Source organism: Oryctolagus cuniculus, chromosome 13 (assembly GCF_964237555.1).
Source record: "Oryctolagus cuniculus chromosome 13, mOryCun1.1, whole genome shotgun sequence".
NCBI classification, from domain to species: domain Eukaryota; kingdom Metazoa; phylum Chordata; class Mammalia; order Lagomorpha; family Leporidae; genus Oryctolagus; species Oryctolagus cuniculus.
The window spans coordinates 40557493-40584983 of record NC_091444.1 but is presented as its reverse complement, the minus strand read 5'-3'; the positions used below and the strand labels follow the sequence as shown (position 1 = coordinate 40584983).

Here is a 27491-nt window from a genome sequence, read left to right as displayed (position 1 = left end):
CATCTGGTTATTAAACATGGTCAAAATGGCCTGTTGGAAAAAAAAAAAAATGGTGCAAAATGAAAACAGGCTGTGGCACAGAGGAGAGAGCATGGGAACCACACTGCTCAGGGTGTCGAGACAATAAAAGCCTTTGCAGGTGGCTGCAGACCTCATGCCATGGGCAGCCACACAGGGCAAGGGCCAAGCGCCTGGCATGGTGCCCACTGGTCTGGCCCGGTGGTCACAAACACGGCACCTGCCGTCAGGCTGACAAGGGCAGTGTGAGGTCAGGCGAGCTTGTCTGAGGGCCATCAGCTTTCTCGGCTGAGCAGTGAGCGTGAGTCTGGGATCTCGTGGCGATAAACACGTCAAAGGTCTAGCACTTGTCACCCTCCAAGTGTGATCGTTATTACCCTGAACAGCCCCAGCCAGGGAGAAAAGGGGGGTTCCAGGAGTGGGCCCCGGCTCTGGTGAGGTCTTTACACATCTCAACCAGGGTCACAGAGGCTGCTCTCTGTTCTCAGGAAGTTAGAAGCTTCCTGTGTGAAGAGTGAGGCCTCCCAGGAGGTGACAACACAGACAAGAGAAACAGGGCAGACACAGGGCATCCCAGAGGGCGGGGAGGAGGGAGGCCCTAGGTGAGCTGCTCCTGAAAGAGGAAGAGTGGTAGCTGCCGGGGCGGGGGGGGGGGGGGGGGGGCAGGGCAGCGGCCAGCCCTGGGCTGGGGGAGTCACAGGGCCACCTTCCTCAGGCACTGGGACACAGCTCTCTGCCCCCCAACACATCTCCTCACTGGTGTTTTCTTCCTATAGCGACTACACCCATACAGATTTTAGAAAAGGTCACTTTTCCACTTGCAGACTCTTTGTTTGGAAGGTGGCGGCAGTCTCCTCTCTCTCCTTCTCTGCCCCTCTGAAATTGCTGACCTAAACACGGGCCAGGGTATTCGGCACTGCCGGAGTCTGGGCAGGTGCCTAACTTCACCAGCAAGAAACCCGGGGCCTTCTGCTCCTGGCTCAGTTCGTGACCCCAGGCAGGCTTGTCAGGTCTCTGAGTCTCAGCCCAGAAAACCCAAGGACTAGCCACATACGCTCACTGTCGGCTGTAGGCTCACAGGTCCCATGGTCTTGGGTTAGTCTCAAAAAGTGATACTGAGATCAACTCCAAGTCACTGTTCTACTTCCCTTCTGAACGGGGACAAAGAAGGTAAAAGAAAAGGAAATTTTCACTTCAAACTGCACCGTGGCAAGATAAAAGCAGTTTTTTAAATGCTCAGACAAAAGTCTAAGAGGGTAAATCCAGGTGATTTTCTCTTCATCACCGTTTTCTGGATGTATCTAACTAACCTACAATGCGCTCAACACATAACGTTTTTATTTTTTATTTATTTTTTTATTTAGGAATATTTTATATTTTCAAAGTATTTAGGAATTCTTTAATTAGAAAAATAAAGACAATGGGATTATCTATTAGGTTCTAAAAGTACCCATGAATTAAGTCACTCACATTCCCCACTTAAAAAAAAAAAAAACAAAAAACAAAACAAAACCTTAAATCACATTGCTGTTGAACTTTCTTACAGTACAGAATAACACCAAACTATGCTGGAGTACAAAAACCTGCAATTCTATGCATGAAAATAATTTATTGGTTAGACATCTAATTTATTCAAGCATTAGGCCTGCTGAAGACAGAATTCACACACAGCTCGTGGAATAAGAAAAAATTCCACCCAGCAACCACCTACTTCATTTCAAAGTTCCTAGGGACACAGTTTACGCATTCTGTCCTAGAGTCTTACCCTGAAGCATCCATATGTGCTTGATGTTGGCTAACTTGAATAAGCTCTGAGCAAATTTGTGTACTCTCAGCCTGGCAAATATCACTGGGGATGTGACTTTCAGAGACATTCTTAGACACAAGAAATAGCACTGCCTGCAGTGAAGTCTTTGATCAAAGAAACAAATATCATTAAATAGAATCTTACAAATGGAAGAAAAATATATGCAGTTTTACCAATGGATTACTTTACATATCATGAAAAAAGTGAGAGATTTTCTATGAGATTAAAAATTAACTTTTAATTGATACTCAGGTGTTTTGTGGTATTAAAATCAGAAAAAAATCAATTTTACATAAATGGAATTTAGGGAAGAAATGCAGGACTAGCTATATGGAATAATATCTGCACTTCTGCTAACTCATTAAAAAATGCCAATTGAACATTCTCAAGAAAATTTTTTTTAAAAAAACAGATCAACATTACAATTGAAGAATCTGATCTAAATATGCACTTGACAATGAAGTACATTTTTTTTTTTTTTTGACAGGCAGAGTGGACAGTGAGAGAGAGACAGAGAAAAAGGTCTTCCTTCGCCGTTGGTTCATCCTCCAATGTGGCCGCCGCGGCCGGCGCACCGCGCTGATCCGATGGCAGGAGCCAGGTACTTATCCTGGTCTCCCATGGGGTGCAGGGCCCAAGCACTTGGGCCATCCTCCACTGCACTCCCTGGCCACAGCAGAGAGCTGGCCTGGAAGAGGGGCAACCGGGACAGACTCCGGCGCCCCAACCGGGACTAGAACCTGGTGTGCCGGCGCCGCAAGGCGGAGGATTAGCCTAGTGAGCCGCAGCGCCGGCCAAGTGCATTTGAGTATGGAGTGGGAAAGGTTTTCCAAAAAACTCATCAAATATATTATCTCCTAATACCCAAATTATGTATCGCTTCTGTAGGCCTTTGTTAAGTGGAATCATAAAGAACTTAACACGTACTGCTGTGAAAACAAATCTGTAGTACAGTAGTATGAATCTTGGGTATTAAGCATAATCTGTTGAATCAAGCTAAGAAGTTGAAAATATGTTAAGAAATTTGCATGTGCATGTGCATGAGTGTGTGTGTGTAACATAACGTTTTTAAAAGACACCTAAAGGTTACGGGTTTAAACTCTCGTCTGCGGAAGCCAAACTGCTTTCCACCGGGTTACGTCCCTCAGCCCTCGCCAGGGAGAACGGAGGGAAGCAGAAAAAGCCCCAGGACGCCGTGGCTTCCCTACTGACACCCGGCCCTCGGTCCGCGCCTCTGACCTGCTGCCGGTGACACCCGCCTCCGGGCCTAACACGCGTCACCGCAGGCGCCGGCTCAACCCTCAGGCTGCTCGGACCGCGACCCAGGGCGGAGTCCCCAGCCGTGACCGCGGAGGCCAAGCCTCTGGGCCCGCGCCCGCGCCCGCGCCCGCGCCCGCGCCCGCGCCCGCGCCCGCGCCCGCGCCCGCGCCCGCGCCCGCGCCCGCGCCCGCGCCCGCGCCCGCGTGAGCGCCGCCCCGCCCCTCCTTTCCATGACGCGCTCTGGGGGCGGGGCCCGGGAAGGGGCGGGGCGGAGCGACGGCAGCGGCGCGGGGAGTGCGCGCTCAGCCGCCTGGACCTACCGGACCCGGAAGGAGGAGTGCGGAGCTTCTGGGCGAGCCTCGCGGCTGGAAAGGGCGCGCGGGGAGTCGCAGTCCCTTTGTGCTGCGCGGAGGGAGGTGGGAGCGCCTGCAGGCGCCGAGAACCAGCAGCAGCAGGCACGGAATGTGTCAGCTCTAACTGCTGCGCCTGTTAAGGCCCTATTCCCGGAACAGACGGCGGAGCTACTGAAAAGTCGACTTGACCAGGAGTAGTTGTATAAAGTCATCCACTGGTTCTCAAAAGCAAAAACTCCTTGGTAGGGGAGGAAGCAAAATGAAGACCAGGGCTTTTCAACAAGGGTATCTTCAGACACCGGCGACCGCCATTAGAGACCCGGCTCAATTTAGTTGAGGATGCAACTGAAGCCGAAGAAGAATCAGAACCAAGCCAAGGAGCTGCTGCCCCTCTCCCACTGGAAGGATTCTTTCTGCCCCCTGCCTGGAAGCTCCCTGGGCACAGCACAGGCGAGCTGGCCTATCCCTGGGGAAAATGTCTAGCCCCACCCTGGGTGAACACGAGGCCTCACTCCACCCCCCAACACACACACGCGCGCGCGCGCACACAGAATCTAGGCGGTGCGTTCTTTCCTACTGCTAAGTCCCTGGGGTCAGGGACTGCACCTGACAGGGTCTTTTAGGGGTACTGCCTACTGAAAACCCACTCTTCCCACTAGCAAAAATTATTCATGCCACCTATGGTGGCCTGTGAGCTGCGTGCCCTGCTCAATCAGCCATCTTCCTCCTCTCACCACGGCAAACCCAGTGCCCTACTGAGACGACCTAACAGAGGGCATGGAGGGGCTGTAGGGCACAGGCACTGCGGTTCAGACAGAAGTCAGGGGGTCCTTTCCCAGCAGATGCATATCACACCCACCCAGAATCACCCCTTCTGCCCTTGAGGGGTTTGCTCTGTCTACCTTTGGGCTAATCAGTAAATTAGGACTGCAGCTATCCCAAAATACAGCCGAATAGGAAGGGAAAGGAATTAATCCATATTGGGTATATACTATGTGCCTTCACAGCCAGGCTGGTGAGGGCACAGAATTGGTAAGTGGAGGAAACTTGATAGGTTCAGAGCCCAGCTCCAACCCAGGCCTTTCAAAATTGCTGCTTTCCCGTAACTGCTTGGGGCATTCAGAGAAACACTTACATCAAGATAAAACATTTGATTTTAAAATTAATATTTAAAACACCCAATTTGCATATTTTGCATTGTGCAGAGTTGGATCTGTGCTCATCAATTCCCACCTGGGACAACATTTGAATGCCTGGGCACTGACTGAAAAAGGACAAGAATGCGGGTCTACCCGCTGGCCATCTTTTTGGCAACCCTGCAAGACACAATTTCCAGCTCTCCAGGCTGGACCTCCACCTTTTCCTTCAAATCAAATGCCTGTCTCCCCAAACTGGGGGCCAGCTGCTGCTTATAAATTTTATAAACTGAATGACTGCTCAATAAAGTCAGTCTCAGAGCTAGTGAAAAACAGTGTAGCAGAGAGGTAGGTGGGCAGCCTAAGGGCTGGCAGAAGAATTTCTCAGCCTCCCAAAGGATTCCTGCAGCCGCCTCCCTCGCATCCTCATTAGTCAAAGGCACACTACCACCTGAGCCAGGTGGGCACGTGCAGTATTCCTGAACCGTGGTGGTACATCAGCGTCACCTGGGAGCTTTGCAATCTTCGTTGTCTGCATCCCATTTCCAGATAATATTACTTGATGGGCTGGGAGTGCAGTCTGGCATCGGAACTGCTTTCTGATATGCAGCCTAATGAGAACCACCTGGCTGATGCTTGCAACTACTAAGACAACCTAAAGGCCATTCGCCAGGTGAACAGGAAACACCCAAAGGATTTCTGTGTATTGGCAGTAAAAGGCAAGGTGGCAAGCAGACAGAAATCTGAATGTAGGTCCAGCACTTTACCCGTGAATGACCCAGGCAAACTCACTTCATCATTCTGAGCCTTAGATTCTTCATCTGTGAAACGGAGGTGATGATAACGCCTCCCTCCTGCACTTATTCTGAGAATGGGCTACCCTAGGACATTGCCTGACACACACTAGGCCCTCGGCAAATGATACCTATGACCGTTAACTCAGAAACCGCATCTTGGATAAACTTGTGTGTGACGTCAAGAGACACTGGGCTGGCAGCATCCTCCAGAGGGTACCCCTTGAGTGAGTCACGTGTCCTGGGGGCGGAGCTATGGAAGCTGAAAGTGGTGTGGGAGGCAGCAAGGCAACAGCTGCAATACCCAGGACACTTCCAGCCTCCATTCCCCACCTGGGCACAAGCCCAGCCTCAGGGGGCCGTGTATATTTACAGGGAGAGTCCAAGGGTATGTGGCCACTGTTCTACCTCCCAAAGTGGGTGGCAGTCAGACTGGATTGTGTCATCGCAAGGACAGGTCTATCAGCCCCAGGATCCACACCTACCATCACCCTCCTACTGCATACCATGACACTTGGAGGGACGCCATGCCCCAGGGGGCAGCCGGCACTGCCTGCCACCTATTCTGTACAAACGTATGTAAACTGCATGGAAGAGACAGACCTTGGGAAACTGACAGGTGTCCCATGGCAGAGAGAAGGGGAATCCCAGCTCTGTACCAACAGTCCCCCCATTCATGCTCTGAGCAACCCAACATCCAAGAACCTGCTGTCAGCATGATTACTGCTCCCCTCCACCTCCTCCAACATCTGCAGACCTGATGGAGCTCTGGTGCATACGCTGTTTATTATCATACTCAAAAACAGCTGGTGAGGCAGGTCAAGACCCCAGGGAAACAGAAGCTTGGGGAGAGCCCATGATTTGCTGAAAGTCGCAGAACTCTTCAGAGGCAGAATTCGGACTTGAACTCATGTCTGTGCACCAACAACCCATTTCTCTCCACCAAGCTATGTCCCCTTTCCCTCTACATTTCAAAGGCCCTTCTGCTTTGGTGTGAAGTAGGGAGGAATGTGGGTATGAAATGAGGGGCCAACGCTGTGGCATAGTGGGTAAGGTAGTGCTGGCATCCCCTATGGGTGCCAGTTTGAGTCCCAGCTGCCCCACTTCCAACCCAGCTCTCTGCTATAGCCTGGGAAAGCAGTAGAAGATGGCCCAAGTCCTTGAGCCTCTGCACCCACATGGGAGACCCGGAGGAAGCTCCTCGCTTTGGATCAGCCCAGCTCTGCCTGTTGTGGCCATTTTGGGAGTGAACCAGCTGATGAAAGACCTCTCTCTTTCTCTCTCTGCAACTCCACCTTTCAAATAAATAAATCTTTAAAAATAAATAAATAAAATAAAAATAAGAAATGAATCTGAGCTCTAGCTGAAATCAAATTCCTCCTGGTTTGATTCTCAACTCTAAGTGGATGGCAAAGACCCCTGCAAAGGACAGGGTGAAGGAGATCTAAGAACCACCACCAAGCATGCCATGACGCTGTGCACAACTCGGCTTTCATCTCACCAAATGTCATTTTTCAGATAACAAAGAAGTGTGGGAGTCACAAGGCACTTTGCAAAGACAGTCCACTGCTGGTCCTGAGAGCAGGCGATGCTGACCTGCAGACCACAAAGGCTAGCGTTCCTGCTGCTTCTCTGAGGCATGCCCATACTGACAAACCATTTGCCTCCTGGGCGGCAGGCAAATTTACAAACCCAAAGAGTCCATGAACTTGAAACAGGAAAGATAGCCCCTTTACAGCACCCAGTTCTCACCGGCTGAGAACTCTCTCTGACACTGGGACCAAGTGCAGAGGCTGGAGCCATCAGGAACAAAACAAGGGGAGGAAATGAAGTGGCACAGGCGTGGACGGAAGGGAACGTGGGAGCAAGTGCAGGATCAGCCCAAGGAGCTCAGAGCAGAAGCACCTGCTCAAGTCTAACTGGGCCTGTGCAGCCAGTCTGCCCAGCAAAGACCTGCAGGAGGGGATGGGCCCCAGCCCAGGAGTAGAACAGGCTGCCTGCGGGCCCCACTGTCTCTCTGAAAAGCCTGCGTGGAATGCCTACATCTGGGCCCATGGAGCGCCCATCTGTCATTGGGCAGGGGAGGGAAAGATAGAATCAGCAAATTAAAAAAAAAAAATGTTTTTTAACCAAGGAGAGGCACCACAAATGCAGTATAAACAAACCTGAACTCTGAACTTATCCTTGTCCTGGAACCGGGATCCCTAAGAGCCTTTTTTCCTGGCAGTCTTTCCATGGCAGAACCTGCTGGTGAACAAGTGCTTGGGAAAGTTAGCACCGGCACGCACACGAAGGCACGGAGGATCCACGCCCGATGCTTTGAGGATGGTATCCTCGTGCGTTACTGCACTGGTTCTTCATGCAGACTCCAGAAAGAAGGCAGCCATTCACATCTCACAGAGACCACCCAAGCGCAGGGTGCCAGCAACTTGCCAGGGGGCACATAGGTGGGCCCAGAGCCCAGATCCTCCCAGGCCACTGTGCTGTCCCACCCAGTGTGGCACCCTGCTGCCTGCCCTCCAAGGGTCACACCCAGGAGGCAGAAAACTGGGCTTAGAGTCAGCTGATCCACAGGTCTATACTGGGAAAGAAGAACAGGGTCAGGAAAAATGACTGGTTTCTTCTTGCCCCTTAAAAGCCTGGGTAAACACTGGAACCAAGATGAGGAATGGAGGGGCTGCCTTCTTTGTACCACAAGGGAAACTGAGAAATCTGTCCCCAGTCTGTCTTCAGTGACCTCCCTAAGCCTAGAGCTGCTGATGCCCCTTGCACAACTCAACATGTCCTCTCGTCAACCACAGGACATTTTCATGTCCTTAAACGCAGCAACTCAAAGCTCAGCTCAGGCTGAAGCTGATGTTCAGTACCCTCCCTCCACAGGGGACACAGCTCTGTCCCACCCCTGCCCCCAGGTTCTGGTGAGGCTGGCCCACTCACCAGCTCCCGGTCCTGCCGCATTCTCTCGGGTCTCCTGGCCATTGTTCGTGCAGATCTTTCAGCCTGGAATCGGATTTCCTCCCCCAACCCTGTCTAGCCCCTGAAGTCCAACTCAACAGTGAAGACCTAACTCGACCGTCCCTTCTCCTACTGAGCCTTCACAGCTGAGCTCTTGGCTGGGAGGCCTCCCAGCAAGCCCTGGGGCCTGGAGCGAAGCTGTCCCTCCCTCTGTGTCCACACCAGCCTGGCCCTGCCCTCACAAGCCTCCCTGCACCTCCACGGCACCAAGCAGAGATCTGATCACGCGTCCCTGTGACCCAGGGCAGGCACCCAGGCTCGCTCGGCTGGAATGTTTAGCACGTAACAGGTGCTTAGTTCAATGTTTATGAAACGAACACACGAGTTAACTAATTAGAAGCCCAAAGACACCATACAGGTTAATATCCCTTTCCTGAAATGCTTGGGACCAGAAGTGTTTGGGACTTCAGATGTTTTTGGATTTTGGCATAATTTGACTTGTACATAATGAGCCATCTTGGGGTGATACCCCCCAAAGCGTACACATGAAATTCACACAGAGCCCAAGGGGGAACTGTACACAATGTTTTCAGTGCGCCTGTGTTTTGACTGAGACCCCCATCACATTACATCAGGTGTGGAATTTTCCAGTTGGTGGTGTCAATGTTGGCACTCAAGAAGTTTCCGACTTTGGCACATTTCAAGGTTGAGCCTTTTGGATCAGGATACTAACCTATATAAGGAAAAAAATCCACTCCTTGGTCCTGAGGCGCCGGAGCCTGGGTAGGGGTGGGGAAGCAGCTTGCTGTGAGTACTGTAGGGAGCTGCATGGTTGCATTAAGGGCTTCCTCTGGCAGAGAAATGGGGAGCAAGATGTGGAGCCCATGATGGTAGTGGGGGCAGGGAGGAAGAGTAGGGGCAGAGAGGAAGAGTGGGGGCAGGGAGGAAGAGTGGGGGCAAAAGCAGAGGGAAAGGCCGGCGCCGCGGCTCACTAGGCTAATCCTCCACCTTGCGACGCTGGCACACCGGGTTCTAGTCCCGGTCGGGGCCCCGGATTCTGTCCCGGTTGCCCCTCTTCCAGGCCAGCTCTCTGCTATGTCCAGGGAGTGCAGTGGAGGATGGCCCAAGTGCTTGGGCCCTGCACCCCATGGGAGACCAGGATAAATACCTGGCTCCTGCCATGGATAGACGCGGTGCACTGGCCACAGCACGCTGGCCGCGGCGGCCATTGGAGGGTGAACCAACGGCAAAAGGAAGACCTTTCTCTCTGTCTCTCTCTCTCACTGTCCACTCTGCCTGTCCAAAAAAAAAAAAAAAAAAAAAAAAAACAGAGGGAAGGGGAAGATTCCAACGGGATGTTATTGCGGAAACCAACCCCATTCAAGGAAGGCAGGTTTCTTCAGGAAAGAGAACAGCCCACCTAGCATGGCAGGTAAGTGTGGGGAGCAACTCGGACTAGACTAAGTTACTGGAATTAAGACTTATTCTATGCATCTGCTCGCCCACAATATGGCGCTGAGAAGGGAGAAACAGCTTCTACACAGCTGCCTCCAGTTCAACCAATAAACTGTAGGACCTGCTCCTGATTGGAGGAGAGCAGCGTACTCGGCGTATGGGTAGCAGAGTTGGGATTGGTGGAAGAGGACTATTAAGGAGGAGAGAGACAACATGCACCAGGAACATCTAAGGGGAACATCTATTTGAAGGAACACCTGTGCAGCCCCCGAGAGAGCCGGCCGGCGGTGTGCCACTCCCCCGCGGAAGTGGGGAAAGTGGCAGGGGGAACCGCCCTTCCACGGAGGTGGAAGGGTCGGTAGCCAACCCGGGAAGAACCAGCAGCAAACCCGGGGAGGGCCGAGCAGACAAAAGAACAGCGCAGGGTCCTGTGTCGTTCCTCCATGAAGAGGGGGAGTGACAGGTAAGAACCCCTGCCCACCCACATGTACTCACACACACGTGGGACTTACCAGGGAACTCAAGAGAAGCCAGGGGAAAGCCATGTGGGCCGGCAGGCTCCCAAACCGGCTTTGAGTAGGATGACAAGGGAGGTGCTGGGAGTTGGGTGGGTGGGCAAGAGGCAGGTCACAGAGGCATCTGCCCTGGAATCAACAGTGAGGCTCTGGCTGACCAAGTCGCCACCTCCCCAGCCACCCAGGGGGCCCCGCCTCATTTCTGGGCATGGCTGTTATTGACTGGAAAGGAGGCTGCACTTAGTTGCACAGGAAGTGGAAGACCCCCGTGGGTTCACAGAGATACTATTCCTGGCTTCAGGTCCTCTCGGGCATTTCCCAGCGGTGGGTTCCAAGTCCTCAGCCAGGGATCCACCCTGGCCCTCAGGGAAATGGGGGAAATTCCAAAGGATCAGACCACTGAGACCCTTAAACTCCGTGGGAAAATCCACAGTTCCTCGGGGCCCTGGGCCTCCTCCAGCTGGGGGCTACCAGCCAGCACAGACACAACACAGGATCAGTCTCAGGAAAGACAACCAGCCCATGCTCCCCTGCGCTAACAGGAAACCTTCCAGCCATGTGCCTCCTGCCTCACCAGGAGCCCTTTGTGGGACAGAATGTGTGGCTAGGCATGACAGCCAAAAAGGCTATCCCAAGGGGGTCTCGGTATGAGTGTGTCTATGGGTCGTCCTGCGGTGTTCAGTGTCCACCTGCCCCCAAGCCCTGGGGACCACACATGGCTGGCTCACGTAGTGGTGGGAGGGCACAGGATAGAGACTGAGGTGCTGGAAGGCAGACAAAGGGAGAGTTTCTGCTCCAGAGCCTCTGAGAGGCTGGCCTGAGCAGGGCTGCCCCAGTCTGAAACCTCCGGAGAGTGATGCAACCTTGGACCAACTCCTGCCTTGCTCATGTGGCCTGAGTCCTTTGCTGCCATCGGTTCTAGTATATTTGAAGTCAGTGAGCAAAAAGAAATATCTAGAAAATGCATCTTTCTATAGCACCATTTACACTCACACTGAAATGAGTTCATTGTGGAACAAAATTAACCTCTAATCAAGGATGAAAGGCAGAAATAGTGCAGACTGCTTCCAGATATTTAGGCCATGAGCTGCAGAACCGTAAACTAGTCATGAAAAGAGCTCCTTCAGAATCACCAGCCTAGGGCTCCCATCCCTGGCGATGACACAACTCTTCCCCACCCCCCAGGCCGAGCTACCGAAAGTGGCCTGTGAAGGGGACACTGGGGCCTGCAGTCTTGCTTGTCATCTCTTGTGGTCCCATGTCACATCCAGGTCCCTTGTTTCTGGACCCCAGCTCAGAGGCCAGCCTTGGAACGACACTCGCCCTTCTGTTGCTCCCAGAACACTTTGTCCATTGTGACCATGGGTGGCACCCGCTGTAAAGGAATTGAGTGGGCACCACCACACAATCCGCTTCTGAACTCACCAAGCTGAGGCCAGCAGAACTGAAGAGCTCCTTGAAACCCCAGTCCCAGCACTGTGTGGGATGGGGACACGGGACCCTCCCACCCTCCCACAGCGCTGCTGGTGCACATGGGGCCAGGGCCACACAGGTGCCCACGGCAGGCAGCTTCTCCAGCTTCAGCAACCTCACAATCATGCCTCATTTTCAAGCGACCACTTAAATGTGACCCTTTTCCTTTAAATTTTTTTTCTGTATTTTATTTTTCATTTTATTGAAAGGCAGACTGCTATCTTCCAACTGCTGGTTCATTTCTCGGACGCCCACAACAGCCAGGGCTGCACCCCACCAAAGCCAGGAGCCAGGAATTCGATCCAAGTCTTTAATGTGAGTGATAGGAAACCAAGTACTTGAACCATCACTACTGCCCCCCAGGGTGTGCATTAGAGGAAACTGGAATCAGAAGTGGAGCTGACACTTGAACCCAGGCACTTCAATATGAGATGAGAGTCTCAATCTTTTTTTTTTTTTTTTAAGATATATTTATTTGAAAGTCAAGAGTCAGAGACAGAGAGAGATCTTCCATCTGCTGGTTCACTCCCCAAATGGCTGGCTGCAAAGGCCTGTGCTGGGTCAGGCCAAAGCCAGGAGCCTGGAACACCACCTGGGCCCCCAACGTGGGTGGCAGGGGACCAAGCATTTAGGCCATCTTCTTATGCTTTCCCAGGTGCATTAGTGGGGAGCTGGATTCCAAATGGAGCAGCCAGAACTCAAAACGGCACTCACATTGAATGCTAGCATCCTAGGCAGTGGCTTAACCCACTGCACCACAGTGCCAGGTCCTCCCTCTCCTTCATCACTATCTTAACCACTACATCAAAATGCCCAACTCATTTCCCTCATTTTTTTAACAAAGAAAAAAAAAAAAGCAAAACAGGAGAATGCCTCCAATGGCCCTATGTCTTCCTTAGGAAAATAGACCAAAATGGGAAGCCAATACCAAGTCTTAGGCCCAAGCACAAAGCAACAACAACAAAAATGGGCTTAACACTTCACAGGGTTAAGCAATCATTCTGCATCCCTCTGAAATGACAAACCAAGCTCTTGGCATTGTTGTAAACAAAGAAAGATCTCCGCTACCCTGAGAGCTCTAGAAAAGTGCATGTAGGATCAGCACTGTGGTGTAGCACATAAAGCCACCACTTGCAGTGCCAGCATCCCATGTGGATGCCAGTTCTAGTCCTGGTTGCTCCACTTCCAATCTAGCTCTCTGCTATGGCCTGGGAAAGCAGTACAAGATGGCCCAAGTCCTTGGGCCCCTGCACCCGCTTGGGAGACTCCAAGGAAACTCTTGGCTCCTGGCTTCAGATCGGTGCAGCTCCGGCCATTGCAGCCAACTGGGGAGTAGACCATCGGAAGGAAGATCTCTCTCTCTGTGTCTGTCTCTCTCTTTCTCTCTCTGTGTACTCTGACTTTCAAATAAATAAATAAATCTTAAAAAAAAAAAAGTGCATGCTCTCTCCAGCTGCAGCCCCCTACATGCGACAGGCACTGTGCCGGCACTAGAGATGCAAAGATGAATCAGACAATCCCCCTGGGGAGCCAAAGCCCCAGAATGGAAACCCCCAGACTCTGCCAGGACTGTGCCAGCCCCTCCCCCATGCCTGCTCGGCTATATTTAACATTAGATGATAAAGAGATGAGGGCCAAGGGGAGAAGGGAGGAAGGGTGCTCTCCATCACCCAAGCAACGCTTCCAGAGGCACTTCCCCATGCTAGAGGAGCCCAGAGCCCGGCGCCATTAGCAGGCTGCTCAGGGGCCGCCCAGACTTCAGAGCCGCTGCGAGATTCAGATGTGCTGGAGCAGCCTTCTGCATCCGCAGCCAAGTTTCATGCTTTCTCCTTTGCCTTTCACTGGCCTTTGGAACCACACCAGCAAGCCTGTATCCTCCTCTCTGCCCAAACCACAGAATTGCCCTGGGAGGCTGGTGATAATTCTCTTTGGACAAACCAAAGACAGATGGGTGAGGACTGGGGGAGGGAGGGACTCTTTATTCCCACTACCAACCAGTCAGCATCCCCCCCATACACAAGCCCTCCCCGCTTTGCTGACATCTCATCGCCAGGGCCCTCACTCGGAACCGAGTTTGTTCTCCGGCCTCCTCCGTGTATTCAGCAACAAGCAAGCAGAACAGCTTGCTCCAAGGAGAGATGTTTGGCCTTATGAAAATTCCTAAAGCCATTGGGAGATATTTTCCTGCCAAGACATCTGACAATTGGCCTATTTTTAAAGTCCCAAGCAATAATCTCTTAAAAGTACTCTACACACAAAGAGGCAATGACCAAAAAAGTAATGAGGCCAGTCAGTATTCGGTTTCTGCTTTTCAAACAGGCAAGAGCTTACCCATCCAAATAAATAATATTCTCCCCAAAGTCCCCCCGGCCCCCAGGAGGCTCTGCACTTCCTCCACTGGTGCTGATTGGCTTGGAACGTCTTGGGGAAGTCCTGCTGTGGGATTTTGTTTCCCACAGAGTCATCCAGGAGAAAGTCAACAGGAGGGCACTTCAAAATGTTCGTGGAGGGGCCGGCGCTGTGGCGCAGCGGCTTAAAGCCCTGGCCTGAATTGCCAGCATCCCACATGGGTGCCGGTTCTAGTCCCGGCTGCTCCTCTCCCAATCCAGCTCTCTCCTGTGGCCTGGGAAAGCAGTGGAAGGTGGCCCAAGTCCTTGCACCCCTGCACCCACGTGGGAGGCCTGGAAGAAGCTCCTGTCTCCTGGCTTCGGATCGGCGCACCTCCAGCCATTGTAGCCATCTGGGGAGTGAACCAGCAGATGGAAGACCTCTCTCGCTCTGTCTCTACCGCTCTCTGTAACTCTGTCTTTCAAATAAATAAAATATAAAAAAAATATATTGGGTGCAAAAACAAAACAATCTCTTGAGTTTGGAAGACGTGGCACAGGCATTCAGCTGGCTGCTGTCAGTGTGTGCCAGGCCCTGTGCTAGGCCTAGGCCAAGGGAAATAAGGCAAGGGCCCTCCTGGTAAGGAGCTGTGGGAGAAGGCAGGAGGAAGGGAACTGAAGCTGGCTGAATACAAGCTGGGCAACAGCTTTCTATATGCTCCACTGATGTACACCACAAAATCCTCTTAAATGCAAAGACCGAGAAGGAAGGAGGTTGAAGGGAGTTAGCCAGAGTCACACAACCAGGCAATCACAGGACCAGTCTGGCCTCCTGGCTGTCCAGTTCCTAAGCTGGCTCTCTTGCTGCTGTAGCACCCTGCAGTAAACAGATCGTCCATCCAGTGTGGGAGGCTGAGTCAGGCGAGGCGCTCGGAGCTGTGAAACATGATCTGGTCTGTCCAGCATGGTGAGACTTTGCCACGTGTCTTCTTCTGTCTGCTACGTCAAGCACTTGTCTCTTGTTTACCTTTTCATCAAGAGCTGGACAAGCCTCATGGGTAGGGAGCATGTCTTCAGACATAAAACAGGACTCTTTCTACCCCTACTACTTACGTCAACTGAGAAAGACAGATGGACACAGACACGTGCACATGCACCTCACTCGCTCACACAGAAGACCTATTCAACTTGCCTTCTTCCCAGGAGGCAGGGAAACCAGACTTGTTCTCAACACGTCAAGCCTAATTTCTCACAATAGCCAACAGGTGGAAGCAACCCAAGTATCCACTGATGGATGAATAGATAAACAAAATGTGGTCCATACATACAATGGAATATTATCCAACCTAAAAAGGAAAGAAATTCTGACACACACTATAACATACATGAACCTCGAGGACACTATGTTCAGCAAAATGAACCAGACACAAAAGGATAAATGCTGTGTAACTTCACGTGTGTGAGGCACCAGGCATAGTCAAGTTCACAGGGACAGAAAGAATGGTGGCTGCCAGGGGTGGGGGGAGCAGGTGATGGACAGATGAGTACAGTGCTAGCTTTGCAAGATTACAGGGTTCAAGAAATGGATGGTAGTGAAGCTTGCACAATAATATGAACAGACTTAATGCCACTGAATTGTACACTTAAAAATGGTGAAAATGGTAAATTTTATGTTTTATGAATTTTGTCATAATTTAAAAAAAAAGTAAAACGGGTTTCTCCTTTGGGGATAAGGATGCTTAATCTGTTTCTCAAATGAACTTTGAACACATTCACACTCTTTTCCCAGGTCATGAGGCTTCAGAAGAGCGAAGTCTGAGCCCGGCTGGGCAGAGCCCTGCACGCACAGTAAGCAGGCATTCTAAAAGCAGCCCCAGAAACCCCCTGAATGTACTCAGATCTCAGTGTCTCGGCCTGAATCTGAATCAACAGCAGAAAGGGGAGGGCTTAGAATTTGCAGACACAACCCCTCCCCTCCCTCCTCTAAATTTGCAAAATGACATTTCAGCGAGTACGTCTGGCCCAATACAAAGCACGGCCAACAAATTTTATGGGGGAACAACGAGAAAAGACTGCTAGTCCTAAGACGGGTGTCTTTAGGAAAACTCCGTTCTCCAACACATCTCAACTTTCCTGAATAAGCAGCAACACCGTAATGCCAAGGGGTCTGCCCACTCCCCCTCAATGCCATGCGCTGCTTCCCAGTGCTTACGTGGCCGCCCACCCCTCTCCATGTCATCATTGTCCTTGGAAGGCTTAATTTTCAGCTACTTCAACAGCTGGAGAAGCTGCCCGAGGCCTAGCGGTCCTACCCCGGCAGGCAGACTCCCCTCATCGGGTCCTCATCGGCAGCACTGCATGGCTCTGGGCTACCAGGTAACAGCTGCACCCTGGACAGGTGACCAAACAAGGGCCAGTGATGAAAAGCACCAGCACCAAGCAAACAAGGACAAAAAAAAACAGAGAAAATCGGTATTGACTGATGGCCTACTATGTGCACAGTACCACATCTTTAATTCTGGTGAAGTCCTCAAAACCTCACAGCTTTTGCCTGTTGTAAATGAGAAATTTGAAGGAAGTCAGGAACACGCCCAAAGAGCAGAACTAGGATCAGCTCCTAGTCATCTGACTCCAAAGTCAATCCTCTTTCCGTCACACCAGGCAGCCTCTCAGAATGCCGGTTTTTAATCCTGTTTGCCTGAACTCCAAGTTTCCCAGAGGCCCCAGCCCAGCCCAAATTTCCGTTTGGGTAAGAACATCACGCCGGCTGTGACGTCACAAGTCACATGAAATGGCAACAGCGGGGAGATTCCATAAACATGATCCCAAAGGCCTCTTTAAATTGACAGTAAAGTGGAAATTCTTAGCGGGGTAACCTTGGGCAGAAAGCTGTCCCGTTCTGCAGACGTACTCCTCCACATCAGCCAGTTCCTGTCTTCGCCTGGTACCAACACAGGGCAGCTGAGTGAACTGAGGCTCCTGTGTCCTGCCCTGCAGAGTCTGGTGCTCTGGGCACTGTTTCTGAGCTGGCCACTGTCAGGGAGAGCCACACCAAACCCTCCAACACGGTCCCAAGAACAGGAGCTGAATGGGGCGTGTTGTTCAAGGAATTGGTCTGCAAATACAGACTCATTCATGCCCAGGATCCACTCGAGTCTGAGAAACACAGGAAAGGAAATCCAAGGAGACAGAAAAGAAAGGAAGGAAGGGAGGGAGAGAGAAAAGGAAGAAAAGAGCATCTTTGCAAATGTGAATGCCTCTCATCTCTCCTTTTCCTCCTTTGTTCTCAAGCACCAACACCAACAGAATCTCAGTGCCCGGCTCCTAAGTCCACGGCTTTCAGCCTTCCTGGCCTGGGAGCTCTAGCGTCCACTGCCACCCCTGCTGAGCTGACGGTGAGGAGTTCACACCTGACGGTGTGCAGTTCACTGGCCAGGGCACTCGTGGGCCTGGCCGGGCACAGCTTTCCTCCTAGGAGGTCTGGAGGTAGCATGACTCCTGGAGCCACACGTGGCCCACCTGCGTGAGCAGAGAGTGCAGAGTTCAGCTCTCGCAGAAGCCTGACGACAGCCCCTGCTGGGGAAGGGGAGAGCCAGCAGCCCAGACTCCAAGCACGTAAGACACTAAGCTACGACCCCTCTCGGGCCTCTGCAAGCATTAGAGCCTCCTCCATCCCCTTTCTTTCCCTGCCTGGTCTAAACGGAACCCTGTCCAAACACTATGAGCATCTCTGCCACACAGAGATGAAGGAATCCCCTGTCTAGGAGTTGATGCCTTAGAGTTAATTCCCAGACTTTAGAACCACTTTCTACGCAGATCTGTATAGACCTCAACCCTGACACTTGTGACTGTGATCCATTGTAAGCAGTCCAGTTCACAGCATGTCCAGGGGATTCCTCGCACACAGACCCAAACCCTGAAAACACAAGGTGTACAATGGTTCTCACTGCTGCTTTGTGCAGTGCACTCCTATACTGCCTACTGTAGTCTACTTTGTGCCATTAAGACACGTTGGGCTGAATGCACTCCCCAGAAGGCATGTGTTGGAACTCAGGTTAACAGCAGTTGGAGGCAGGGCCTTTGGCAGGTGATCAGGACTAAACAAGACTGTGGGGTGGGGCCCCAAGGATGGCACTGGTGGCTGGCACCTTGCTCTGTCTCTGCACATGACACCCTTCACTCGTTAGGATGCAGAGGGGTCCTCTCCAGCCAGCACCATGCTCTTATGCTTCCCAGCTGCAGGGCCACAAGCCAATCGATGTCCATTCTGTATAAATCGCCCGGTCTCAGGTGTCTTGTTATGCTAACAGAAAACGGGTCAAGACAGGTTAGATGCAGCCATCTATCTTTTCAAGGATTTCTTTATATTTGAGTGGCAGAGTTACAGAGGTGAGGAAAGAGAGAAGAAAGAGATCTTCCATCTACTAGTTCACTCCCCAAGTGACCACAATGGCCAGCGCTGGGGCAGGCCAAAGCCAGGAGCCAGGAGCTTCATCCAGATTTCCCATGTGGGTGCAGGGGCCCAAAGACTTAGACCATCTTCTGCTGCTTTCACAGGCCATTAGCAGGGAGCTGGACCAGGACTGGAGCGGCCAGGATTGAACAGGCACCTAAATGGGAGGACAGCATCACAGGCCACAACACTGGCCCCAGAGGCAAACACTGACTTTGCTGCCTATTTGAAGGTCACCATGGGTGCTTTTAGCACTGCTGTGCTTCACAGCAGCCAGGCAGACCTTTCTGAGTCAGAGGTCGGTGCTGACACCATCGTTCAGATAAGAGGTAGATTTCTCTCTTATTCCTCTTTCCTGAAAAATTTGTTTACTCAAAAGCATCTACATCAATGGTTTTTAAAGTTATTTGTTCATCTATTTTGTTTATTTAAAAGACAGAGGGACAGAAAGAGACAGAGACTGACAGAGAGATCTCCCACCTGTTGGTTCACTCTCTAAATGCCTGCAACAGCTAGGGATAGGTCAGGCCAAAGCCAGCAGCTTGGGTGGCAGGGACCCAACAATTTGCACCATCACCTGCTGCCTCCCAGAATGTGCATCAGGAGGCTGGAACCAGAAGCAGAGTCAAGACTCAAACCCACGCACTTCAAAATGGGAAATGGGTGTCCAGTGTCTTAACCACTTAGTCAAATGCCAGCTCCCAAACAGTACCTCTGAGAGAATTCAAATTAGCCAATGCCCCAGCCACTGTGTTCTCACTGCGCACCCTGTTTTCAAGGACAGCCCTAAAAGAATACAACTGTGTGTTCACAGAACAATTGCTAATGACCTTTAAGACATCACAGAGAAAGGGTCGGAAGACTGTAGATGGGCAAATATTTGCCTAATGTTTTGCCAAACTGGATTCTGGAAGCTTCAGATTGGCAAACAGAAGACTAGATTATAGAATAAGTGATCTGTGACCATTTACAGGGAAAGGTAAGAATCACCTGTCTATGGGGCCAGCATTGTGGCACAGCAGGTTAAGAATCACTAAGTCGACATGGGTTCACCAAGAAAAAGTCTCAACAAACAAATCTCATTTCTTCATTTGATGCAGGCTACAAAACCAAGAAAACTGCCACAGAGGATATGTTCAGATTTCATCAAGATGCACGAAAAGATAAAGAAATAAAATCTGCATCAAAGTGTGATTGAATAGCTTTTTTAAAAGATTTATTTATTTACTTGAAAGAGTTACAGAGAGGGGAAGCAGAAGAGAGCTTCCACCCACTGGTTCACTCCTCAAATGGCTGCAACAGCCAGGGTTGAGCCAGGTGGAAGTCAGGTGTCAGAAGCTTCATTCAGGTCTCCCAACGTGGGTGGCAGGGGCTCATGAACTTGAGCCATCTTCCACTGATTTTCCCAGGCCATTAGCAGGGAGCTGGATAGAAAGTGGAGCAGCTGGAACACAAACCAGTGCCCATATGAGATGCCAGCGTCATGGCATCAGCTTTACCTGCCATGCCACAACACTGGTCCCAGCTAAATAGTTCTGAAACTGAATAATTATATCCCTGGTAGCTGCTGACAGTGGACCCTTAAGAACCTTGAAGACTGCTTCTATGAGGACTCTTAGAAGGTTCCTTCCTGAATCCAACCCTAGACAACCTTTTCATCGATCACTTATTTAACCTGTGAATAGCAACAGTACCACTTGGCATGGAGTGCCCTCAATAATAACTGGTCAGTGGTGACCAGGTATCCACAGTTTTATCAAGTACATTTGCATATCTTATCTCCCACAGCAGAGAGGCGGGCATCATTTACAAGGACTTCCCAACCTCAGCAATAGTGACATTCGGACTGGGTAATTCAGTGCAGTCCTGGGCACCTGTACAATGTGGAGTAGCATCCCTGGCCCCTGTCCAGTTAACGCCAGAAGCACCACTCTTAACAATTCTAACAACCAGAAAACGGCTCCAGACAGTGCTAAATAGCCCCTGGGGGCCCACATCCCAGGTACAAATTGCTGGGTTATTCAAGTGGCTTAATCAGCTCAAACCTCTGGATTAAACAAGCCTTAAATTGGCCTGATCAAAAACCAGAATTAAAATGTTGCCAGGTGAAGTGAATATTGAATGCTGCATATCTGAATGTAGGCCTCTGTCTGGATGATAGCATGAATGTCCCCCACAAGCTTGCATACTGAGGGCTTGGGCCCCAAAGTCTTATGTTAATGGTCAATGGGTCAATGTTAATGGCTGTTGGATTTAGGGTGGAGACTAGACCAGATTAAGGCCTGTAGGAGGTGAACCCAGTGGGCAGTCTTTGGGTCACGGAGGGCGTGCCCTTCGAAGGCGGTTCTCTTGAGAGGGTTGGTTATTTAAGCAGAGTTCACCCTGGCCTCCCTCTCTGCTTCCTCTGCACCTGCTCCACCACTGCCAGCCTTGTCCAGACCCCAGAATAACAGGCCCCCTGATCTTGGAAGTGAACCTCTAAGCAGGAGGCTGCTGTTACAGACTCCTCATTCTTTCTGCTGTTCCCAAAAAGCTGGGAGGGAGGGACTGTGAATGCAATCAAGCACAGAAATCAAGAGCCAAAAAATGTCTTGATGGAAACACTAGGCCAAAATCAATAGTAAAAGATGCAAAAGTCATCCCATTTTAGTTTGAAGGTCACCAATTAAGCAGAATCAGGGAGGTGCTGGCTTCAAGGCAGTGGGAGGAGACAGAGGAGTGGTCAGCTCAACCTTCTGCTTAATGGGAAGTGGCCCTGCTGGACTCTGAGGACACCGCCATGTCCTTGGACTGCCCCAGGGATCAAGCAATCCAGACCAGCTGCCCGAGCGGTCCCCACTGACCGCTGGTCCTGTCCCTGCCTGCAGAGACTCCCACATCCCCTTCTCACTCTGCCCTTTGGGCAGCCACAGCGGAGCTGGGTGAGCAGCAGAACTGGAAGATAGATAAGAAGAAGGGAGGGAAGGAAAGAAAGAGGAATAGGAGAAATGAGAAGAAGAGAGATGGGGATGCATGGCAGGACTCCCTGGGCCCAGGAGGCAGCGAGAAGGGATGAAAGGGAAAAGAGACACAGGACTGGGAGAGGGAAGAGGCAGAGCAGAGGGCAAGATGAAGGACACGGGCTCCAACACTCACTGTCACTCTGTTTTCTTCTTCCAACTGGCTCCTTCCTGCTCCTGCCCAGGGCACCCAGTTCAACCCATTCCGTACCCATTACTGCCCCTACCTGGGCATCTCTGAATTCATCACCCTGAGTTAACATCCTACCTCCGTCTATCACCAGCTGCACAGAGTTGGGCCCATTATTTAAGCCCTCTAAGCCTTAGTTTCCCTTCGTGTGAAATGAGGATAATAATTTCTACCTCCTGGTTTCGGTACGGGATTAAATGAGAATTATATGTACATATATATAATTAAGATACACACAGCTTAGCACACAGAAAGTGCTCACTGGTATCTAATAAGACATACTAGCCTGGTGGGTAATAACATATGTTACCATGTCAAACACCAGCTTTATCTCTGGTAAGACCAGCCCAAGGAGTGGTTAGTAACATGTTACCATCTCAAACACCAGTTTCTAACTCTGATAAGGTCAAGGCTTAGGGAAAAAAACAGCCCAGGCCTGGCCCGTCTACCTTCTCCTTTGTTTTGTGTGGATTCCACTGTCAAGTGGGAGTACTACTGGTTTGCAGCACCATGAGCTGCTGCTGTGTCTCAGGGTCTCTCTGGAGGCAAAGTGACCCCGCAGAAGGCTAGCGCTCTCTGGAGAACTCACAGCTGGCATCAGCGTGGAGAACAAACAGCTGCAACCCCTTTACATCTGCTGAAGGCTCTGGATCCTCTCTAAGCATCTCATCGTCTTAGAATCCCAGAGCTGAGACCTGGCAGTAACCAACTAGGGGCTGTGCACATCCTGTCCCCACCCCAAGGAAAACAGCCCAGGGCAAAGGTCACTCTCACTCATGTCAATTCCTATAGGAAGACTAGGGACTGTGTCTCTAATTAAAAAGACAACCACCACGGAGTTTATGAATCCTCTTGGGGACAAATCGCACCAGCAACCACCACACTAACCAGTTCACTTTAATTTGCAGACGCTGTGATCTGAGAGCATGCAATCACAAGCAAGAATGGGCAAGCATCGACTGGAAGTGGCAGGTCCAAGGAGAAACCCAGCGATTCCGGCGAGGTGCCTGTGCCACTTGCTTTACCTTCCTGAATCTCCGCTCTTGTCTGAGCGATGAAGAGGGCCAACCATGGTTGCGGGGAGTGATTAAAGCCTGATGCATTTAAGGGTATGGAGCAGTGTTTGGCAAACAGTCAACACATGTTAAAGTTCTTTCCCCTTTTTCTACCCATACACAAATCTGAAAAGATCACAAGCACCCATGAGAAGTAACTTTCCCCTTGTGGACAAGCAGGCACTGCAGACACAGCACCCTGGCATCAGCCGTGAAGGGACCCAGCTCCTCTTATCACCTCTGGCGTGATGGTGCCAGGAAGTCAGGCAGGGGGGCTTCTCTGTACCTCCTTCTGCTTCAAGTCCCCCAACGAGGGCTGCTCATTCCTACACAGAGGCACAAGCGGACACCGAGCACACCTCACATACAACCCTGGCTTCACATGCTTCTACAACCGTGGGAACTAGAAAAGAGAAGCTGTTCCAGACGAAGACACTGGCGACCTGCCCCAGGTAGCTTTATCAAAAAAGAGAATTCTCCGGGTCCCCCTGCACAGAACCCAGAACTCCCCAAGAAGCGCTGGCCCCAAGGAACGCCGCGTCTCTGTCCCAGCCCAGCAGATGTGCTCTCACACCTGGACGCTGAGGTCCTCAAGCACAGCCAAACCCTCTCGAGGCTTCCCTGGCCCCACAGCCTTGGGGTCACTAGGCCCAGAGGCAGGGTCTCGAACACTGCCTTCTCCAGACAGAGGGAGTGACACTGCCCTAGGGCAGAACACAACTACAGGCTCAAGGGCAGCTCTGGATGTGTCTGTCCAACTGGTTCAAGTCTTGTTTTCCATCCCCTAAATGCCATGGATGTAGCTGTTAAGAGCCCAGGGGAATCACCCAAACTGGACAGTTCCCTACAGGACAGCTGCTGCCTTTGAGTTCTCTTTGTTTCCACAGCACCTGGCATAGAGTGGACGGTCAGGAAATTTCTGCTGATGAGAAAGATGACAAAGGTCACTGACTCTTTTTTTCTTTTCTTTTCTTTTTTTTCTTTTTGACAGGCAGAGTGGACAGTGAGAGAGAGACAGAGACAGAGAAAGGTCTTCCTTTTGCCGTTGGTTCACCCTCCAGTGGCTGCTGCGGCTGGCGCGCTGCAGCCAGCGCATCGCGCTGATCCGAAGCCAGGAGCCAGGTGCCCCTCCTGGTTTCCCATGCAGGTGCAGGGCCCAAGCACCTGGGCCATCCTCCACTGCACTCCCAGGCCATAGCAGAGAGCTGGCCTGGAAGAGGGGCAACCGGGACAGAATCCGGCACCCCAACTGGGACTAGAACCCGGTGTGCCGGCGCCGCAGGTGGAGGACTAGCCTAGTGAGCCGCTAAAGCTTCTAGACTGAACCAAGCTGACCCCAGAGACCAGAGGGCCAAGGCTGGGGATGCTCACTGCCCAACACACGAGATGAGAAACCTCTTGTCACTGAACCAGTGACAGGCAGCTCGACCTCTCGCACTCGGTCACGATGCCTGCTGCATTTGCCTCTCTCCAGAATCAGAGCAGGGCCCAAGGAAACCATCTCTGGAAAAGACAGAGACCCGAGGACAGGTTTTGAACGGGTCGTCACCATCACCGTCACCAGAGGCTGCAGAGGAAGGGACGACCCTTTCCCCAAATCAGGAAGCCGCTGGCTGAGGTCACCGCAGAGGACAGGACCAATGGGAAGCAGACCCCAGACGGGGCGACCCCTCCCACGGCATCTCCTCTGCACTCAGCCCTGCACATCGTACTCACACATCTGCTGACCGCCTCCAGGAAGAGCCCCGGGCAGGGCCAGCTCTGCCACTCTGCTCATCTCCAAGACAGGGACCCTCTCCAGCCCACTGCTCCTTTTTGGCTTGAAATTAAGAGGGCTACGCTCAGCCGCTCAAGAAAGAGCTGGTCGAGCTGGTGGCAAACCAGTGCCATCTGGCAAGGCCAGCAACTGCTGGGGAGCACCCGGGAAGAGCTGCCGGGCAGGGAACAATGCCTGAAGTTTCCCCGGAGTTCCTTGAACTCTCTGTGGCCTGCTGGCCTCCTTGCACCCCCTCCACCTCCCAGAAGGAAACAGCTCTGGCTTTCTAACATGTTGATAATAAGGGCCCATCAGGCCAAGAGGCAGCGAAAGGGCTCAGTCTAAAGCAAAGCACTCAGTGGGCCATTTGTTCCTTGGCTAGGCAGGCTGAAGACTGCGGCCTCCTGGCCCCAGCAGCTCTGTGACAGCAAGAGGAGGGGCTGTGGACACCGCCCACTCCCCTAACATTCCAAGGATGCCCTCCAAGGGACTTAGCACCTCCAGGCACCCCGTAGGTTGCTGACAACAACATCCGGGTCACCTGTACCTCAGGCAGTGCAGGGGAGAAGGGCTAGGAGCAGACTGCAGCCAGGCGGCCGGCATTCCCCTGCTAGAACATTCTGTTCCTCAGTTTCCTTGCCTGCAAGTTCGATCAATTAATAGCACTGGCCTCGTACGGCTGTTATGAGCAGTAAATAAGTGAAAACATTTACAGCACTTAGAACAATGCCTAGCACATCTGAAGAACCCAACATTATCATCTCACTGGTGACTTTTTTTCTTTTTTCTTTTATTTTCTGTTTAGAGACTGAGGGCTCCCAGCCACTGGTTTACTCCCCAAATGCCCACGACAAGGGGTCGGGGGAGGCAATGCAGATCTCCCATGGGGGTGGCAGGAACCCAACTACGTGAGCCGTCATAACCTGCCACGTGCCAGGATGCCCATCAGCAGGAAGCATCAGGAGCCAAGCCGCGACTGGAACCCAGGCACCTGATAAGAGATGTGGGTGTCCCAACGGGTGGCCTAACCACAGAGCCACAGGCCCACCCCTTACCAACATTTTGAGAGCAGTTTTCAGTGGGATATTCTCCATGACACCCAGTGTAGCACAACTTCATTAATCAAAAACAAAAAAGTAGTCAGTACCGTTTATGACATACGCAAGGCACTTTACTCACACCCGTCTCCACACACACACACACACACACACGCACACACGCAGAGCAGGAAGTGCTTGTACAGAAGGTGAGAATCTTGCCTAAAATGGCATCAGCGACTCACCAGGGAGGGATTAAAACTGCCTGCTCAGCGACCTGGCAGCGCCAGGGGAAGCCTTCCTAGGGCTGCTGTGGACAGGCACGAATGAGCACCCCAGGGGCACTACTAACCCACCATTTGTGATCAGAGGGCTCAAGGTCACGGTGGGCTGGTTCCTCCTCGGCATCAGCCTCATCAGCACTCCCCAAATCTGCAGAACAATGGTATCAAGTCGCCATTTCCTTCTCACCTATGGCTCCCTTATCAGCAACCTTCCTCCTCAAATACCCAGGCGCGCGCGCCTGCAAACACGCGCGCGCGCGCACACACACACACACACACACACACAGAAGGGGATCGGAAGGGCAGGAAATGCCTGCTCAGACCAGAGAAAATGTCAGCGACATGAGGGCATCAGGGCCAGGTAGAGTAGGGCGACCACTCATTCCCTCAGGAGAAACATCACCGTGATGGCTCCCCCACTTCATCACGGAGAGGCACGGAGGAGCGCTTCCTTCTGCCAGGCTGCCCATGCTCTGAGGGCCTCATGGCAGCTGTTACCAAGCTGGGCAGCTAACTCCAGGCTCTTGTACTGGCACAGTAAGGGCCAAGATTTAATCCAATCACTGACTCCAAAGCACCCAAGAGACACAACTCCCGCCCTGCAAGACTCTTGGTTGTGCAGGTATTAGTGGAGACCCATAAACAAGGTGCCTTCCTATTGGTCAGTCCAGAATCGACTATTCCAGAATGGAATCTGAACCGGGAGAGCCGGGTCAACGAGCTACAGGAAAATCCATCGCGGGTACTGTACTTCCCCTGGAGTTTCCTGGGCCCGAGAGTTTTGGACTTGCTCAAACATAACTGTTTCCTGCCCCAGCTCCCCCAGCCTCAAGGAGCTAGGAGTTGGAATGTTATCCCTTACTAATTAAACATTTTTTTTCCCTTCCAAGAGATAATCTACACTGACCCCATTGAGGAAAGCTCTGAGCTGGTGTAACTGCAGGGGGTGGTTTATTTTCCTAACAGTGAAATATCTAAACCAAATATGCCCTGTGTTTCAGCAGCTTAAACACTGAGGTCTAAGAAGGACCCGAGATTCCACTTTGCTTGCCAAGGGCTAAGTGTGTGTGTTTAAGTGAGAGAAAGTGATGATGAGAAAATGGGGAATGTCTGAGTGGGCGGGGGGGGGGGGGTGGAATGTGCAGCTATCGCTAGGAAATGTCCATTACTCCCGGAGTCCTACCTCCTGGGCCTCAGGAAGGCTGAGCGCCAGCACCCCTGGGTGAAGCGCAGAACACCCCTTCCCCCAGGAACCACAGAGCGCCCGCAGCAGGGGACCCAGGGACCCGGCCCGCCTCCCTCTCTCCCTTGTTTATAATTAACAGTCGTGCGGCCCTCCACACTCAGCGCAAGCCTGCTTGGCGCCGCCCAGCCAGGGGCTTTTCCTTCCCGTGGTTTCTCCCCCAGCCTCGTGCCCCACCCACTCCAGCGCGAGGCCCGCCCGTCCTGCGGTGCCGCCCACGCGCGGAAGCCCGCGGCCAGGGAGGGGGCGCCGCCTCCCGACATGCTCTGCGGCAGCGCCGGTCACGTGGCGGGGGCGGCACCGCCCGGGCCAGGGGGCTGCCCGAGGAGGTGGGGCCACCGGAGGAAGAGGGGCTGCCGGAGAGGAGGGGCTACGGTCGCG

General features: G+C 52.0%; 1 protein-coding gene across 2 annotated transcripts in view; it reads right to left on the bottom strand.

Annotated features, from left to right (window-relative positions):
• The window catches only part of LOC100350928 (inositol-trisphosphate 3-kinase B), a 99702-nt gene that overhangs the window by 39440 nt on the left and 32771 nt on the right, over window positions 1-27491 (bottom strand). The window contains exon 1 of one of the 2 annotated variants that reach the window (XM_070055425.1): window positions 8306-9041. The exons of the other annotated variant lie outside the window; for it this stretch is intronic. Coding sequence (XP_069911526.1) covers window positions 8306-8347 — 42 coding nt within the window. The 5' untranslated portion in view covers window positions 8348-9041. Of the gene's footprint in view, window positions 1-8305; window positions 9042-27491 lie in introns of those variants that run through there. 2 annotated transcript variants of the gene reach the window in all.